Source organism: Microcaecilia unicolor, chromosome 4 (assembly GCF_901765095.1).
Source record: "Microcaecilia unicolor chromosome 4, aMicUni1.1, whole genome shotgun sequence".
In the NCBI taxonomy this organism is placed as follows: Eukaryota; Metazoa; Chordata; class Amphibia; order Gymnophiona; family Siphonopidae; genus Microcaecilia; species Microcaecilia unicolor.
The window spans coordinates 89000913-89020641 of record NC_044034.1 but is presented as its reverse complement, the minus strand read 5'-3'; the positions used below and the strand labels follow the sequence as shown (position 1 = coordinate 89020641).

The following is a 19729-nucleotide window of genomic DNA, read 5'->3' as shown; positions in this document are numbered from 1 at the left end:
AAAAGCCGCTCACTTTCTATGCAAAAGGAGAAACCATCATAAACAATATTCATATTCTTGGGAGGGATGCATGAAGCTCTTCCTTAGAAATGGTACAACCTTGTCTCGTAATCTGACATAAGGGGAAGGGGGTTTTGCTGTATTCCAAGGAGTTGGTTATAATAATGAGGGTCCTCTAGATATTTTTTTTCTTCTAGTACAGAGCACAAGGAGGATGGTGCTGAGTGTCAGTGTTCACTTTCAGACTAGGGCTTTCTCTATTGTTTTCTTCTCTCACGTTGCAGGGCAGGGTTAATGTTTGTGGGTTTAGATTTTGGGACCCTTTTACTAAGCTACGATAAGCACTAATGCGTGCTTACTGCTAGTTAAAACCGCCTCCCACAGGGCACACAGGTGTCCCACAGTAGTTTTGGCATGTAAACGTGCTTCCCGTGTGCTAAATAATTTAAATTTTTTTTAGTGTTGGGGTCATGTTTGGGGGCGGAGAGTGGATGTGTTCAGCATCGATGGGTTAGCGAGTAAACATTGCCATGTGCTAACCCATTAGCGTGTGAGCCATTACCACCAAGAAAATAGGTGTAGTTAAGGACTTGCGCACTAATGGAAAAATTGGCAGATGGCCTTTATTTCTGGTGTACAAAAATCATCCATTTTACCCCTGTGTTAAAAGGTGGCCTCGGCGCAAAGGAAACCCACATGCTAGTAATAGCACAGGCCACCTTTTAGTGCAGCTTAGTAAAAGGGCCCCTTAATTACTTATTAAATTTAAGGAAAGACTTTTTTAAAAAGAAGCTCCACAATTTTCAGTGAACCAGAGTAGCATAAGATTAAATTTTTCAGGACTTTATTGTTCCAGTCCCAGCTTTTTTTATTTCTCTCCACACGCAAAAAGTCCATTCATGCCATATGGCAAAAACCAGAACCAGATGAGCCTGGGGTTAATTTGGCCTCATTGTGAAAATGCTTACGGATGCCTGCTTATAGTACATACGAAACAGAAGATCCACAGATTTAACACCAAGCTTGAGGATTTAAAAAAAAATGATTTTACTGGTGTCAGGGGAAACTATAAGAATCAAAATACAGGTATAACAACAAATATATAAGACATTACTTAAAAATTGTAAGCAAAATAAATAATTATGAATAAAATCTTTTATGATTATATATTTGTTTTATGATTTATTGAATTTACTTTTTTATTTATAATTTTTTAAGTATGTCTTTTATGAGTATATATGTTAATATATCTGTATTTTGATTCGTACAGTTACTCCTGACAAAGATTCTTTTGCAACATGGCCATGTTGGGTCTTATGGTTACATGAACCAATAAAATTTGTCTTTGTCAACAACAAGGCTAAGGATGTGGAATCTGTGGATCTTCTCTTACGTATCGTTTTCAGATGTGGATCCTTACCTCTCACATATTCTGGTGCCTGCTTATAGTGATACAGGATTGGATTTCTGCAAAAAGTTATTCACTGGTCCGTTCACTGCATAGTATATAGGATTGATTAGAACACTGAAGGAAAGTTATTGTTTTATTTCATTTGCAACAGGTATCTGAGAAAGGTTCCCTTACATCAGAAGAGTTTGCCAAGCTTGTGGGAATGTCTGTTCTTTTGGCCAAAGAAAGGTAACTTCTTGGTTTTCTTTTTGTTCATGCTGTCTTGTATCCATGCTCTGCCTTTGAAATCTCACCCAGATCTCCGTTGTTTTCTTTAGGCTACTGCTGGCTGAAAAGATGGGACACCTCTGCAGAGATGACTCTGTGGAAGGCTTGCGCTTTTATCCAAATTTATTTATTGCACAGAGTTGAGGACTATTATCAACAGGTTATCCTCCTTTTAAATAGCTGTTACAATACATGGCAGTCTAAGAAAGCTTTGGACACAAGAGCTTTTGCTTCACTGATTGGCTGTTCCAATATTTCATTCTTCTATCCGGATATCTCATGACAGAAACCAAAGGATCAAGGTGACAAGGGCGTGCATTGAACCAGAAAATCAGTGTTTTGGCATAGTATACACACCAGAGCTGCCTACACACATCTTTTGGAGCAAGTACTGCATGCTATGAGTGGTTGTGCAGGAAGGAACCTAATAATATAGTAATGTGGTTCAAGTATGTTCTTGTGCTGATACTGCATTGAGTTCCATGAGTAGGTTGCAATCAGGCACTCCATAAGAAATGTGCACAGCGAACATTTTGGATATTGAGAAAAACCTACATAGGTTATGTTCCCTGTTGTATGTTTCAGATCACTGGCTAGTGGTGTCTCTCATGAAAAAGTGAACAAGGATACATGAAAATATCCCGTGTCCCAGGGAGCACCAAAAGCTTTTGTAGGGGAATGATACTGCATACTAAAATTATCCTTCCTGGAATTTTGCAAGCTCCCAATCTGGAACAGACAATGAAGTCTGTCTTGGGAATTCTGTGTATTTCTGGTGATTCAAATATGATGCTCTGCAGGTGCTTGAGCATCCCCAGTATTGTTCAAATGCTGTCACTTTCTCCAAATATAGGTAATTTGTGATAGGTTCAGCACTCCCAATAATTGAGAAAAGTTGGCTCCTATGGTGTTCAGAAATTTTAAAAAGGAGTAACTGCATTCAAATAGAAGATACATGATTTCTCTCCAAATAAGCAGCAGCTCTTAGACACTGTGAGCCCAGTATTGAGCAAAACATGTAGTGTAGATGTTTCCAAATTATTGCTACATTCAGTGGCCCTATATGTCTAGCGAGCGCCACTGTATATATAAATATAGTCAGATGTATAAGGTATACATAGAAACACCAAATAACATTTGGCTTGGGCACTTCAAGTTATGTTTGTCTTTTTTTCTCTGCGTCTGAACCAAATGTGGAATCTATATATAGCAGGTCAGATATTACTGCCTGTATGTATACCTTATATGCACAGTGAGGACCATCGCTAGAGCGCCCTAAGTGTGTCCTCAACGTATGGCTCTGTGGTGGTAATTCTATAAGTGGGCACCTCCTTTTAGCTACCCCAATGCCAGACGGTGAAAGCGTATTCTGTAACACAATATGGGTGGCCAAATGCAGCAAGGCCATGCGTACCTTACAGTATTCTGTAGTGACAGCCCCACCCATGTCTGTGCCCCTTGCCACTTAGGGCCAGATGCACTAAACTTTAACGAGCCAATAACGAACAAGTAGTAAACCGTGGCATGCACTAAACAGTGTTTTCCGATGTCGGTAGCAGGTAACGAAAATGGAATATAAACGAGTAACTACCATTGTAATGTGGACGATTCGGGGTGCACTAACCGTACCAACAATTGCACCGACTCATTTCCCGCGATATATTTAACGTGTGGTCAGAGCTGTCGGTAAGGCCGGAGCTGTCATACAGACACGTCATAACATGTCCTTGTGGGCGTCCTTGCCCCCCCCCCCCCCCCCCCCCCCCCCGCCCGAGGTCGCTACTGCTCCCCGCTCCCCCCTGCATTTAAAAAATCATGATTTTAGGCAGCCCCGGCCCCCCTCCCTCCCTCCCTTCCTTCCTTCATCTCTCTCTTTCTAAACAGCTCCCGCCATCCTCCACCCCGTGCCCTGCCCTCACCTCCCCCCCTCCATCTTACTTGGCCCTCGCAGCTCCTCTCGCCTCTGTGTGAAGGCGCGGCGACGGCAAGAACAGCTGATCCTCTTTGCTGAAGAGTCTTCGGACATCCCTCCTTTCATCCAGGGCCCGCCTTCGTTACGTCAGACGAGGGCGGGCCCTGGATGAAAGGAGGGACGTCCGAAGACTCTTCAGCGAAGAGGATCAGCTGTTCTTGCCATCGCAGCGCCTTCACACAGAGGTGAGAGGCGCTGCGAGGGCCCGGTAAGACAGAGGGGGGCCCGGTGGAGGGCGGGAGTGGTGGTGACGACCTCAGGGGGGGACGGCAGGGGCGGGCACGGGGCGGAGGATAGCGGGAGCTGTTTAGAAAGAGAGGAAGGGAGGGAGGGGGGCCGCCTAAAATCACGATTTTTTTTAAATGCAGGGGAGAGCGGGGAGCAGCGGCGACCTCGGGTGGGGGGGGGGGGAGGCCGTCCTTAACGGATGTCCATAGGCACTTTCTTTTTTTTTTTAACGTACCAACACTTTACCGAATGTATTCATGCATCCGACTTTTGAATACCTCACCGAACATTTCTGAGGTGTTTTTTTTTAGTGCATTCTTCGTTTTTTCAAATTCAGTAAGAACTTTACGTTTTACTTTCTTTTACGTTTGGTTAATGCATCTTGGCCTTAAGCTTCCTGCACAGATCCACATCCAAAGTAATTAGTTAATGGGCCATTAACAATCCATAATTGCTGTTAATTGGCACTCGTTTGGGTTTACACACTGATCTGCCCTGTACTATATTCTGTAAAATACACACCTAAATTTAACATCATGCAACTCAAAAGGGGGCGTGGACGGATCAAGGGGCGTTCCCATAAGGTAGGCATGTTATAGAATGCTAGCAGTTGCATGCCCAACTGCCATAAATTGGTTGGGTGCCAGCATTTACACCGGGTTTTGGCAGGTATAAATACTGGTGCACAAATCTGCACTACGCTAGTATGCTGCAAAAGGTGTATGCCTTTTGCAGCATACTATCTTAGCTTGGATCCTCTTGGCACCTACTTTTGGCCACTGTTTATGGAATTCCCCCCCCCCCCCCCCCATAATGTCATCCAGTAGTTAAGTAAGAAACCCTTAGACTTTGAGAAGAATGTCCGATGTAACATAGTAACATAGTAGATGATGGCAGATAAAGACCTGTATGGTCCATCCAGTCTGCCCAACAAGATAAACTCATTGTATGAGCTACTTTATATGTATACCTGACCTTGATTTGGCCTTGCCATTTTCAGGGCACAGCCTGTAGAAGTCTGACAAGCACTAGCTTTGCTTTCCAATTACTGGTGTTGCCACCCAATCTCCGCTAGGCTTTTCTGGATCCTATGGCATAGTTCCTAGTTCAGAAACATTACTGCAGTAACCAGACTAGATATTTTTGAGGGGAGGGGATACAAAAGGGGGTGGGGGAAATCCCCTGGTAGTTCTCAATAAGGGCTGATGGTGTGGCATCCCAGCTCTGTATCCAAGGAGTTGGAGGACTTGTGTTTTTGACATGTACATGTCAGTGGTCTTGTTGGGGGGGGGGGGGGGGGGGGCTTTTTATAAAGTCTACAGAATACAAATTTTGTGTCATCAAAAGGAACATCTGGTCTGTGTAGTCTGGATTTTGAAAATGCTTCAACATGGAACCAGTTTGCTGCCAGATCTGTTTGTCTGATTTTAATGGGCATGACAAGTGACTGTTGTCCCCAAAGGACCCAGCCAGAGCACATTCTTCAGCTGTGGCATTAAGGGACTTTCTGTAATGACTGCTGTTATTCAGCCGGGGGATGAAATTAAACTTGAATTGGCAAGGACTAGTTTGCTTTCTAAATGTGAGTGGGGGGGTTATGTTTTGATTGTACCATTCCTTGATTACTTCTAGAAAGACATGACAAAATAATGTTCAGTATTTTGCACCTTTGGGCGTGTTGCAGTCCAGCTATTTTAAGAAGAATCATTAGAGCAAAAATCTTGATATATCTGGATGACCATTTGGAAGGAAAGAATCATACCTAAGTTTTCCTTGCCCTGCTCTTTGATCATTCCTGGCAGCTGCCCTCTCATCAAGGATGAAACTCTGCAGTGATCACATACCCTGTATTACTCCTGGTGTAAATTCTCATTCCCGTCAAAGGGAAGTATCTTAGATATTGGAGGTATGCCATTATCTCTTACGTATGAAACTCCAAGTCCATTGCACTGCCTTGACTAACACATGATTTTTCAGGGAGCATGGAAGGACTTTTGCATGCAGGAGATAGGGCAGACTCCATGGTGCATCACTAAATTCTGTTGTACCAAAAATTCAGTCCCTCACAGTGCACTCAAACCCTTCTTTGTCTTCTTTCCTCTTGAAGGAAATTTGCCGAGCATCCTATTTCTGAGCCTGCGTTCACTAGGGGCCAGAATAATAGGTAACATCTGTAAAGGTAACAGCCATTTGGAAGAAATATCATTTTCATGATTTGTACCCTCCCCCACAAAGACATAAGCAATAATGTCCACGTTTCCATTTCTTGATACATACCACTTAAAAGGGGAGTGACATTTATAGTATAAAGGCCAGATCGATACTGTGGAATAAGTAGACTTGTGTTTTTTAATGAATGTTAAATCACATTCGAAAAAGGGCCCTAACTTTAAAAATTCTTATTATAGTGCTCTTTATTTCCAAAGGGAGTGGATACAGTAATGATAGGAAAATTTATTTTTTTATATTGAGAGGATGTAAAGTTTCATGATGTTGGCAATTATACCATGTTTTTGTTCAGGATGTAGATCAGAGCAGTAAGGGGCTCATGTTATTGAGGAAGATGTTCTCTGGTTATTTAGCAGAGGCAGGCATGACACTTTATTTCCAACTTTCCAACACTAAGGGGTCCTTTTACTAAGCTGGTGTAAATGCTAGTGCCTGCTTACCACAGTTTTAAAATGGCTTATTGCGGGATGTGCTCAGTCCTGTGGAAAGTTGCAAATCTGCTTGCGCTATCTGCGTGCTAAGAAACATTTTTAATTTTTGTTGGATGAGACTGTATCTGGGTGCAGAGAGTACACATTCCTGCACTAATCAGCACACCTGCATTACCATGTGCTAACTGGATAGCAGGATTACCGCGTGAGCTCTTAGGTATCAGTAAGTGCTCCTGCAGTAATTCTTTTTAATGGCGGTATGCTAATGACAACATTAATAGAAAATCAGCCATTTTTTGGCCTTAGTGTGCGAGAAATCCGCGTAAGGGTGTGCTAAGGTCACTTTAGACCACAGCTTAATAAACAGACTCCTAAATAAAGTAAGGGAAGTATGCATGAAGTGTATACATGAGTAAATCTTTAACACGTTCAAACCATGTTTGAAAAGCAACCTATGAAGAAAGGGGCCTGTATGTGTCTTGGAAGCTCAGGTATTCCAGTCGCAATTTACATTTCTTTTTTCCATCTGATTAAAAGTATCACTGCCAAAAGCCATTCCAATTTTCTCTAAAACCAATGCATCTACTGAAAATCTCCTCTACAGAATAAAATAATCTAGTTTTTCCTTGCTGCCTTTTATTTTTTCAGATTTTTTTTTTTAATTTTCATGAAGTCTTTATTGACATTTTGAAGTGACATCTCAACATACTTCAGAACAGAACAAGCAAACATCAAAGATGCTGGCTACCAAAGCCAGACCAATGTACAATATTATAAAGCTACACATATAGATAACAGTACTACCTTCGCAGCATATAGAAAGCACATGTAACTTCAAAAAATTTTCAAGCATTTCTGTTAATAAATCCTCCCCCCCCCCCCCCCCCCATCTCCAACCTCCCTCCCCCAATTCCGTTTATTGCTTTACAGGACAGGAATACACAACCAGTCAGGTCAATTCGAGCAATGTTTCAGAATAGGCTCCCAGATAGCCTCCCATTTAGCAAGAGAATGACATTTGATGGCCTAGAGTTTTTCCATCTCACAAATATACAAGAGCTTCTTTAACCATTTAGTCAAAGGGGGAACAGTGGGTTGTTTCTAGTGAGCAGCTAAAGTCACACGAGCCGCAGACATCGTATGGCGCACTAGCAGGGATTGGGATTTCGTTAATCCCAGAGGCTTTTAACAAAACAAAAAGTAGAGAGGGGATCATTGAATTGGTCTGGCTAACCGTCTCCGGAGCCTTTATTATATCGCCTTCCAATATGCCTTGGCATTTGAGGCAAAGGTATCCTAAGAAAAGGGGATGGGACTTGATAATACCCCCTTTCAGTGGTTACAATCAAAGCGGTTTACATATTATAAACAGGTACTTATTTTTGTACCTGGGGCAATGGAGGGTTAAGTGACTTGCCCAGAGTCATGAGGAGCTGCAGTGGGAATCGAACCCAGTTCACCAGGATCAAAGGCCGCTGTCCCACTGTTCCTGGGGACAGAACTCTTTAACAAACAAGGTCCGTAGGCTGTAGTTACAACTTTCCCTGTCCACAGGTCTTTGATGAATGAGCAATTATACTTCATATCCAAGACCTGGGTGGAAGAGAGTTATAGTCAAGGTCATTTTCTTCTCACATTCAATATTTGTAATGTGGTGGTAACTCTAGAATTAGCTTTCAGAAAAAAAAACATCCAAAGAGATGGAAATTGCTAGTATAAAATAAATAAAAGTTACATGATCTGCGTGTAAGTGTACCCAGGGGTGTAGCTGGTGCTATGTTGTGATGTGCATTATTTTATAAAATACATGTATACACACAGAGTACATATACACGTTTGCATCTTTAGAGCAATTGTGAATTTGTGTGCAGTTAAGTTCTTAGATCTATTTTACAAAGACCCATGACTATCTATATGTTGTCTGTATAAAACAAGTGCTTTTTCATATTACCAGTAGGTGCCCTGTTTTGAATTTGCTTCCAAAATGGATAGGTAGGGCTAGCATCTAGGCATGGAACGGAGTTTATCACGTTCAGCCTGTCTGGCTGCCTTGTGTAACCCCTCCCCCCCCCCCCCCCCCCCCCCCCCCTCTTATTACAAAGCACCTGTCTGAAGCTCCTCTAGTGTCAAACTGGGCTCTTTCTTTCTTTCTTTTGAAGGCTACAATGCCTTAATCAGATACTGAGCACTGGCTGGTTGACCCAACAAGGAGGTTGAGGTTCCTGCTGCTTGGGCAGCTGCCCTTTTGCTATGCTGAAAAAGTTCTTATTTGAAACTATGGAATGGTGCCCACCTAAAGGTTTTAAGCTTCTTGGTGTTTGGTTAGAGTAGGATGTCTTTTGCTATTGGTTACGGAGCCCTGGACTTTCCAGGAGGCTTACCTTATAAATAGCACCAGCTATGACCACTAATTCTGTACTTTGAATCTGCAGCATTTTTACAGGTGCTATACTCAGGCCTGGATTTACATCTGTGGTGACACAGGGAAAGGAAGTGGACAGTGGGAGAGGACAGCTGGGTCTGTTCGTACTGAAAAGAGAGGAACCCCAGCAAAGATGAAAAATGTGTTTCTATCTTCCCCCACATTATAGCTTCTCTCTTCCACCCCTACTGCCCTACATTCCCTTCATGGTCCCTGTCCCTTTCCTTCTGCCCTATAGTCCCTTCTCACCCCTGCCCCATATCTCATGTCTCTCTCACTCCCCTACCCTATATCTCCCTTCTATCTAGCTCCTTTGTTTCAAGTCCCCTCTCTGCTCCTCCTGTCTGTCCTCCCTCTCTGCCATACCTCTCACCTCGTCTCATTCCTTGCCTGTTGGTTCTTTTCTTCCCTTCTTTGCATCCCCTCTCCTCTACCATTGCAGTCTGCCCCCTCCCACTGATCAATAGACTGCATATCTCCAGTGTCCCTTTACCCATAAGAACGTAACCATTGCCATAACTGGGAAAGACCGAAGGTCCATCAAGCCCAGTATCCTGTTTCCAACAGTGGCCAATCCATATCACAAGTACCTGGCAAGATCCCAGCATAAATCAGATTATATGCTGCTTATCCTAGAAATACATCAATAGATGGATTTAAAGAATTATAAAGTGGCTCGTAGCTTCTGAGAAGATCAAGATAAGTTCTTTATATACTTTTGCATTTTTGATTAAGTTCACCATAACAGCGATATAGTTCTTTTGAAGATCTAGAATTTTACGGCAGTGCACGAAAAACTATTATAAAAAAAGTGATGTGGACACAATGTTGTACAAAAATATGTACATTTAAAATTTAGTATTAGTAAATTCACGATAAGCAAATACTGTGCACTACTGGAGGTTGGGGGCAGTCAATGATTATATCTTTAGATTGTTTTAAATGTGCTCAGACCATACCGTTTACACCCATTATATCCCCAAGAGGAATATGTGGTGGTGTCACAATGGAACCATCATTGCACATATGATGTTCCACCTCCTAATATTTGTGTATGTACATACAGCTGCGCCCAAGTAGATCTTACTCACCAATATATGCGTATGTCTATAATGCATATGTATAAGTCATGAACTACTCACATTAAATATTGCTAGACTTGAGCTCAAACCTCCGCCCATAAATTATGGTACATTCTTTAAAGGGAGCAGTTATTTTGATGGCAAGATTGGAATGGATGAATGATATGTGATTTTAATGAAGCACGAGCACAATATACCCCAAGGGAAGTGAAATAATTATGTGAATATGTGTGTATATCGCATTGTGGGTTGGTTTGTGTAAGATATGTGGGGGAAGAGAAATCAGGGTGTCATGAATTAACATATTCCTCCTTTAGGTTTAAACAAACGTTGAACTGTATGTTTTATTATCCATGTAGGTAATATGGAATGTACCATAATTTATGGGCGGAGGTTTGAGCTCAAGTCTAGCAATATTTAATGTGAGTAGTTCATGACTTATACATATGCATTATAGACATACGCATATATTGGTGAGTAAGATCTACTTGGGCGCAGCTGTATGTACATACACAAATATTAGGAGGTGGAACATCATATGTGCAATGATGGTTCCATTGTGACACCACCACATATTCCTCTTGGGGATATAATGGGTGTAAACGGTATGGTCTGAGCACATTTAAAACAATTTAAAACACTTTAGCATTTTTTTAAGTGCATACATATATATATATAAAAAGATAAATTATTCTGAACCCAAGTTTACTATAGTGAGTTTAAGGTTTAACTTGGCTGGTTGGATTTGATCTTCCTGATTTTTTGTAATTTATTAATGATTATATCTTGTCACAAGTGCAGATGCTTAATATAAGCTAGACACCTAGTGTGCCTGCATGACTATGAGACCTGACGTCCCCTCACTAACAACACACTGCTGTTGTGGTAATTTGCTCTTCCTACATAGATTTGTGTATTCTACAACATTATTAAGGCAGAGCGTAGCCAGTTTTTTCTTTTGAATATCCTAGAACTAAGCAGTGGATTTTCCCAAGTCCATCCTAATAATGGCTTATGGACTTTTCTTTTAGGATTAGCCAAACCTTTTTAAACCCTGCTAAGCTAACTGCTTTTACCACATTCTCTGGCAATGAATTCGAGTTTAATTACATATGGAGTGAAGAAATATTTTCTCTGTTTTAAATTTACTACTTCATAGCTTCATTGCATGCCCCCCTAGTCCTAGTATTTTTGGAAGAGTAAACAAGTAATTCATTCCACTCCATTTAGTATTTTATGGACCTTTATCATATGTCTCCTCAGCCGTCTCTTCTCCAAGCTGAAGAGCCCTAGCTGCTCTAGCCTTTCCTCATATGGAAGTTGTCCCATCCCCTTTATCATTTTTGTTTCCCTTCTCTGTACCTTTTCTAATTCTGCTATCACTTTTTTGAGATGTAGTAACCAGAATTGCAAACAGCATTTGAGATACGATCGCACAATGGAACAATACAAGGGCATAACATTCTCATTATTGTATTCGATTCCTTTCCTAATAATTCCTAATATTCTATTTGCTTTCTTAACCATCTCTGTACACTGAGCAGAGGGGTTCAACTTATCAACGATGCCACCTAGATCCTTTCCCTGGGCGATGATTCCTAATGTGGGACCTTGCATCATGTAACTATAGTTTGGGTTCCTCTTTCCCACATGCATCACTTTGGACTTGCTCACATTAAACATCTGCCATTTGGATGCCCTGTCTCATAAGGTCCTCCTACAAATTTTCACAACTTTGTCATCAGCAAATTTAATTACCTCACTTCTTGTTCCCATCTCTAGATCATTTATAAATAAGTTAAAAAGTAGTGGTTCCAGCACAGACCCCTGAGGGGAACCCCTTTACCCTTCTCCCTTGAGAATACTGACCATTTAACCCTACTCTGTTTTCTTTTAAACAGTTTTTAACCCACAATAGGACATTACCTCCTATCCCATGACTTTGTAATTTCCTCAGCAGTCTTTCATGAGGTACTTTATCAAGTACCTTTTGAAAATCCAGATACACAATATTGACCGGCTCACCTTTATCCAAATCTTCCCTTCTCATTGATGGCAGCTGTGGCCCTAAATCCAACAAGTGGGATTATGAAGTATGGGCATTTCAATTAGATAACTGAAGGATCCAGACCTCTTTACTAGTGCAAAGAAGAAGAAATTAAGAACCTATTTCCCTGCAGATCAGTATGTAGAAGACCTGAAGAAGGTATGTGAATTGCAGCCAATGAGTCGGAGCTGTTCTTTTAATTCATTGAAATTAGTATGTGAAGAGTAGTGTAGTTTCTGTGTTAGGCCACTTTAAAGGCAATATATAGAAATTTAAATAAAAAGGAAATAATGCAATAGAAAAGCTTATCATTTTAATACATTTTATGACCAACGTTTGAAGGCCAGAGTCACCTTCCTGAGGTCAGGATAGTATGAGCAAAAGATGACAAAATATCAGAATATAGAAGTAAAATGTAAATGTATTCCACTGGCAGTCCCGTGGGGTGTAGGAAATGGAGAGTTGGATGAGAACTCCTCAGCCTGGATGGCTTCTACTGTAGAAGCTTTTAGGGCATGGAATTATTTGGACTTTCATCTTATAAGCAATTCATGAAGCAGTTCATATGGGGTTGGGAGGAGAGCCTGATTACCCAGCTAGATTCAGGAGACTTGTTAGATTGCCAGTCATCATATTCTCAGCTGCTCTTCAAATTCAGAGCCTATGAAAAGGGGGCAGACATTAAGGAAGATGTGCTGTTTGGGCATAGTGCAAAGCTTCTGATACAAGCATTGCCTTCTAACTGGAGTCAGAAGTACGTGAACACTAAGTGGGAGTTTGTGCTAGGAGTATTTTCTAGAAGAGGAGACCATGACACTGCTTAACACAGTTACTACCTCGGAAGCCGTGAGCAGACCATCTGAAAACAGAGTGACACAGCTGTCTTCTTGGGTTAAGAAAGCTCCAGGTTTGCAGAGGCTCTGAACAGGTGCGTTTCTCCTGTAATGGTGGAGATCATGGGCTCATGATGGGGAAAGTTTCCAAATTCTGTGAAATCCCTTTTACTTCAACAGAAACTGCATAAGATATTTGAGGAGGAGGAAGGAACATTTATAGTCAGACAAGTTTTCCAGTGCCCCTTCAATACAGGCAGGTACTTTTTGTAGAGGAGGGAGGCACCATTTATAACCCTCTTAAGAGCCCAGATAAGAGATAAGGCATGATCAAACCTTGCTAGATTCTCCATCAGAAGATGCCCCCAACCACTTTGGGGGAAGGTTTGTTCTGCAATGGCCTACTGTGCGGTTCCTTTGTTTGCTAAACATAGGCTGGCAGGTATCATCTGTGTATCACTGGCATTTATCTCATCAGAATCTGCAGTCCTTGGGGCCAGCAATTTCCTTCCCGGTAAATCACTGAAGCTGAGGTGTGGTTTCCCAAAAATAACTGTGGAAGTGGAAATACTTCTGCCATGCATTCCCTGGTTTGTGCTGATCAGAAGAACAAAGTTGTACTTCTAATAGTGGGAACAAATGTTCTGTAAGACTGAAGGCCCTACTATATGCAGAGTTTGGTGTAGATAGAATGTATTTGGATACAGGCAGCAGATGATGTTTTGTATATTCCTGAGAATCTAGCATGTGATGTTTTTGTTCTTTCCTGAGAAAGTAGCAGAATAGCAGGTGATGTTTGTACATTCCTGAGCAGGTTCACGAGCTGTTCATGTAGAGTTGTTCTTGTAAGCAATGCATGATCATGGTTGTGTAAGCAAAATGTAACCAATAGTAATGATAATACATGTAATATCCATGAATATTCATAGAGTATATAAGAAGGGGATTGACTCCCAAATAAAGAGTTTTTTGCCCAGACGCACGAGAGGAGAGTTATTTTGCAACATCTGGTGATCCCCGACGTGATCGGTGAAAACGTGACGTACTTACTACGACTGGAACAGTCAGCGCGCCATTCCTTCTACGGAACACTGTAAGTATGGGGGGAAATTTAACATCATCACATAAACAACATGCACAGGAGCTATATACTATAACGCAAAGATATGGCTCCTCCCGAAATCCAATAACTCTTAAAGATATAGAGCGTTTAATTGAGGAAATAGTTTGTCAATGTCCCTGGTATCCAGAGAAGGGATCATTCGATCCTCAAACATGGGAAAAGATAGGGCAGCAGTTTCGTTTAGAGCCTAGAGTTTCGACTCCTATATTATTGACTTGGAGAGAGATATATTCTACTATAGTAATTCTCTCTTCTGGATTGACAGGCATTACTAACGAAAATATATCCAACAAATTGCCAGGCAAGACCTGGTCTCTTTTACCTCCCGCGACTCTTGGACCTACACCTTCTCCTCCTTCTTGTCGGCTGGCCACCGATATGGGAAGGGAAGAGCAAAACAAAACTCCTGACTTTACTACTACTACCCCTAATAAACCAATTGAAAATATCCAAAACAACAACGCTAATGATAGCGTTATTATTACCAAAACACCAAAGAGCGTAGAACGACCTAGTTTAATTCAATTAGGTATACAGCAAGCACGAAAAAATGGTGAATTCATTTGGAACGATGATCTATGGGATAATTCGGAACCTAATCCTAATTTATACCCAGTTACTAGAACTACAACAATAGAGGCAGGGAACGAAACACATCATGCAGAATGGACTGCTCTACCTTATCAAGTTTTGAGAGAATTACGTAGAGCTATCGTAGAATCAGGTTTAAAAAGTTCATTTGTTCAAGGCATGATAGAAGGGATTAGTAACGGTTACTTAATGACTCCAAAAGATTGGAAAGACCTTTTCCGTATGCTGTTAACTCCTGCGCAATATGTAGTGTGGGATAATGAATATAAGCAAGCAGCACAACTTATCACTGGGACTAATTTGGTGCCTGATCAAATTTATGGATCGGGACCATTTTCAACCCTTGATATGCAAATTCAACAAAACGATACCTGTTTTCAAGCCATAGGCACTTGTATCTTGCGAGCATTTAAAAGAACACCAGAAGGGAATAAACCAACAAAATCTTTTGCATCAATTAAACAGGGTGCAACCGAATCTTACCTTCAATTTGTTAATCGATTGCAGGAAGCTGTAACTAGGCAAATTGATAATCTTGATGCGCAAACAGAGTTATTGATTAAATTAGCCCAAGAAAATGCAAATTCAGATTGCAAAAAGGCATTGCAGACTGTAGCTCATCGCCCAGGAATTACTTTAGCAGATTTATTGAGCGCATGTGCAGATGTGGGGACTCATGGTTATTCTATGAATTTGTTAGCAGGAGCTATACAAAAAGGTAATAAGCCACAGGGGACGTGTTTTAATTGTAAGAAACCAGGACATTTTCGAGCTCAGTGTAGAGCCCCAGGAGGGGGTGCCAACTTTGCAAAAGGACCTTCTCGACCTTCTCGAAAATGTCCTCGATGTCAAAAAGGATATCATTGGGCCAATCAATGTCGCTCTAATCCAATTAATTCCACACCGCCACCCCCAAAAAACTTTGCTCCGGGTTAACTCCTAACCTCGGTCCAAAGGGAGTGCAAGGGTCTTTTGCTCATAGTACTACTGCTACACAAGGTAGTGCAGGAATTGACCTTATTGCAGCGGAATGTAAAACTGCCATCTTACCTCATGAAGTTTTGGTATATAATACTACCTTTAAAGGACCCATTCCAGCGGCTACTGTAGGTTTAGTATTACCTCGCTCCTCTGCATCGAAGGCAGGTATTCATGTTATCCCTGGAGTTATTGATGCTGATTACACAGGCATTGTTAAAATTCAAGTATGGTCCTCATCACCTTTAACAATTTCTCCCGGGGACTCGTGGGCACAATTAATTATTTTACCATATTTTACAGCACCTATTCCTTCTACTGTCTCTCGTACAGGGGGCTTTGGATCTACGCGACAGGTAAGTGCAGTTTTAAAACCGGTTTCTAATGCACGACCCACTGCTCAATTTTTATTGCAACAAAAGCCCTTTGTTGGTATATTAGATACCGGGGCGGATGTTTCTGTCATAGCTTATAAACAATGGCCTGTGGAATGGCCCATTAAAGATACTTCACATGTGACAGGAATAGGGGGAACTCAGTCAGCCTCCCAAAGTTCTCAATGGTTATCTATTACATATCCTAACGATACCAAGGTTCTAGGACATATTAAGCCCTGTATTTTACAAGTACCCTTTAATTTATGGGGTCGTGACCTTTTGGAACAATTAGATGCATCATTGATCCTACCTGATTAACAGTTCATAAATATGTCTTTTTCTCTTCCTTTGGAATGGAAAACTGACAAACCTGTTTGGGTAGAGCAGTGGCCGATTACCAGAGAAAAACTGTTGATTTTACATCAATTGGTGGAAGAACAATTACAATTAAATCACATTGAGCCTACCAATTCTCCATATAATACTCCGGTATTTGTGATCAAGAAAAAATCCGGAAAATGGAGATTTTTACATGACCTACGAGCTATTAATGCGATTTTAGAACCAATGGGCCCGTTACAATGTGGTATTCCAAATCCTAATTTGATTCCTTATGATTATCAATTAGCTATTATAGATCTGAAGGATTGTTCTTTTTCAATTCCTCTCCAGGAAAAAGATTATAAATACTTTGCTTTTACTGTACCTGTTTACAATAATGCACACCCTACTACTAGGTATTGTTGGAAAGTTTTGCCCCAGGGAATGTTAAATTCACCCACTATTTGTCAATACTATGTTCATCAAGCCTTGCAACCATTTCGTGCCTATTTCCCTCAACTTTTGGTATATCATTATATGGATGATATACTAATTGCAGGGATAACTCTTCCCCCTTCTTGGAAATCTACTTTAATTTCTATCTTGGCCTCCTCAGGATTAACAATTGCCTCAGAGAAGGTTCAAGAAAAGGAACCCTATTTATATCTAGGTTTCCGTATGACTAAAGCTGCAGCCCAACCTGTCGCTCCTCATCTCAATTTACAGTCTCCCACGACATTACATCAATTACAAGAGATTTTAGGAAATCTCAATTGGTTACGTCCCTACTTGAAACTTCCTACAGAATTTTTACAACCCCTGTTTCTCGCATTAAAAGGTCATAAAACACCTGCTGAATTAATTACACTCACTGCATCGCAACAAACAATTCTGTCACAATTGGATCAAATCTTACAAACAAAATGGACAGATAGACGAGATGCATTTGCCCTTTTTTGTTTTTGCGTTCTCAAAGACCCCACCCACCGACAACCGTTTGGTGTCTTATATCAAGATACAACTCCTCCGAAATTGATAGAATGGGTCTATTTACAGAATACTCTCCATTCTACTATTACACAATGGCCCCAGCAACTAGCCTTGCTGATTACTAAAGCTCGAGAGCGAGCAACATTCATGACTGGTTTCGACATTCTTAAACTCATCATTCCTCATTCTTTGTGGCAGTGGGAAAAAATGATTCAGTTCTCCGACGACTTGCAATTTATTTTAGCCACTTATGTTGGTATTATAGATTGCCACTATCCTAAAGACCCTCGCATACAGGGCACATCCATTTTGCCAATCACTCTTCATGATCCCATTTCTTTACGTCCACTCCCTACTGCTCTCACCGTCTTTACAGATGGTAGTCCCACTCGTGGGGTGGTTACTTGGTACAATCTGAACAAATGGCACGTCAAATTTACCTCTCCACAAACCTCTGCTCAACGTTCAGAGCTTGCTGCCATCATCCTGGCTCTTTCTTTATTTTCAGATCAACCACTGAATCTTATTGTTGACAGTCAATATTGTGCTAATCTTGTCCGTCGCATGCCCGACAGTTATGTATCATTCAAAATGGATGCCTCTTTTTATGCTTTACTGTTAACCCTCCAAGGTTACTTGGAGAATCGCCTTTCTTCTCTCTTTATAGGTCATATCCGCAGTCATCAACCTTTTCCTGGTGGTCTGTCTGAAGGGAATGCTCGAGCGGATCGCCATCTTCATTTTTTCTCCACAGCACACTGCAGTCATGAACTTCATCATCAAAATGCACCTAGCCTAGCTCGCCAGTTTCAAATTTCTTTAGAAGAAGCTAGAGCTATTATCAAAAATTGTCCACAATGTTCCTTTTCAGCTCCTACTACCTTTTTTCCTGGAGTTAATCCTCGTGGTCTGGAAGTTAATAGCCTCTGGCAAATGGACGTTACTCACTTTCCCCCTTTTGGTCAATGGTCTAAGCTTCATGTGGTTGTTGATACTCATTCTGGATTTTTGTGGGTCACTGCACAAAAAGGGGAAACTACATCTCATGTCCGCTCTCATCTTCTCCAAGCTTTTGCGGTCATGGGTGTTCCTAAAACTCTCAAGACAGACAATGCCCCTGCTTATACTTCCACCTCCTTACAGGAGTTCCTGACCCTCTGGCATATTGAGCACCTTTTTGGTATCCCCTATAACTCCACTGGTCAAGCTATTGTTGAACGTGCTAATCGCACACTGAAAACTGCTTTAAGTAATCTGACTACAAAAAAAGACGGTATTCTCCGTCATAGAGTAAGCATTGATGAATGCTTAGCACAAATCCTTTACACACTGAATCATCTCAATCTCATCAATAATCCTGCTACAAAAACTTTTTCTTCCAGATTTGAACAACATTTTCGTACTCCTGCCCCACCTTTATCTCGTCCTTTGGTCATATACCGACAACTACCTTCTGATCAGTGGAGTTCCCCTGTGCCTCTCCTTACCTGGGGTCGTGGTTACGCTGCTGTTCAAACAGATTCTGGCCCGGTGTGGATTCCAGCAAAGTGGGTGAAACCTCATGTCGTGGCATCAAGGTCTTCACAACCCAATTCCCAATTTCACACTCACCCTTCAAGGACCGCAGATGCAAACACGCAAACGGTCAGTGACTCGTCAACCTAATGCTCCTGTTACTTGGGGACAAATTAAAGCCTTGAGTCAACAAGCTACAGAGACTTTAGAAAAAGCTCATATTGAAAAGACTGATGATAACTTCGTAGTGGCTATTATTGCAGCGCTTAATGCTAATTCCATTACATTGCTTCTACTGTGTTGTTGTTTGTACATACCTTGTGGACAGTCACAATTACTTCCCACAAAAAATATTTGGGAAGCGTTTGCAATTTCACTGAACCAAACTGATTTCTGTCTTTCTCATCAAAAGGCAGTTGGAGAAGTTTTGGCAACTTGCCTGATTCCAGTATGTCATGATCCTAAAGATATGCAAAATGATACTTGGTTTTATTCACAGCTTCCTGTTAATTCATCCTATCGAAATGCTTCTTATGAATACCATAATTGGGGAACACAAACCCTGTTGCCGCCTACTTTGGCAATGCATGTGAGAACCAATCAAATAGCTAGTATCAATATGACATGTGCTCGTATGGTTAATTGTACCCGATCAAATTGTGTTAATTTTGGACCAACTTTGTTAAATTGTAGCTCCTACGAAAATGTTTCATATATTTATAAATTTACTCATTTACCCCCTGGCTGGTTTTGGTCATGTGGAATGTATACCTTTAATTATATTCCAGCTAATATATCTGATGGTACTACATGCTGTCTAAGTCGACTCACTATGGTACTTCCCAGTAAACATATTTTATTTTCTAACTCCTCACATATGCGATCCAAGCGTATGACCCTTGCTGCCAATTG

General features: G+C 41.2%; 1 protein-coding gene across 1 annotated transcript in view; it reads left to right on the top strand.

Annotated features, from left to right (window-relative positions):
- The window catches only part of VPS36 (vacuolar protein sorting 36 homolog), a 77873-nt gene extending 74452 nt beyond the window's left edge, over positions 1-3421 (top strand). The window contains exons 13-14 of the mRNA XM_030200435.1: positions 1563-1639; positions 1729-3421. Of these exons, the coding sequence (XP_030056295.1) occupies positions 1563-1639; positions 1729-1822 (171 nt within the window). The 3' untranslated portion in view covers positions 1823-3421. The remainder of the gene's footprint in view (positions 1-1562; positions 1640-1728) is intronic.
- The last annotated feature ends 16308 nt before the right edge of the window (positions 3422-19729 follow it).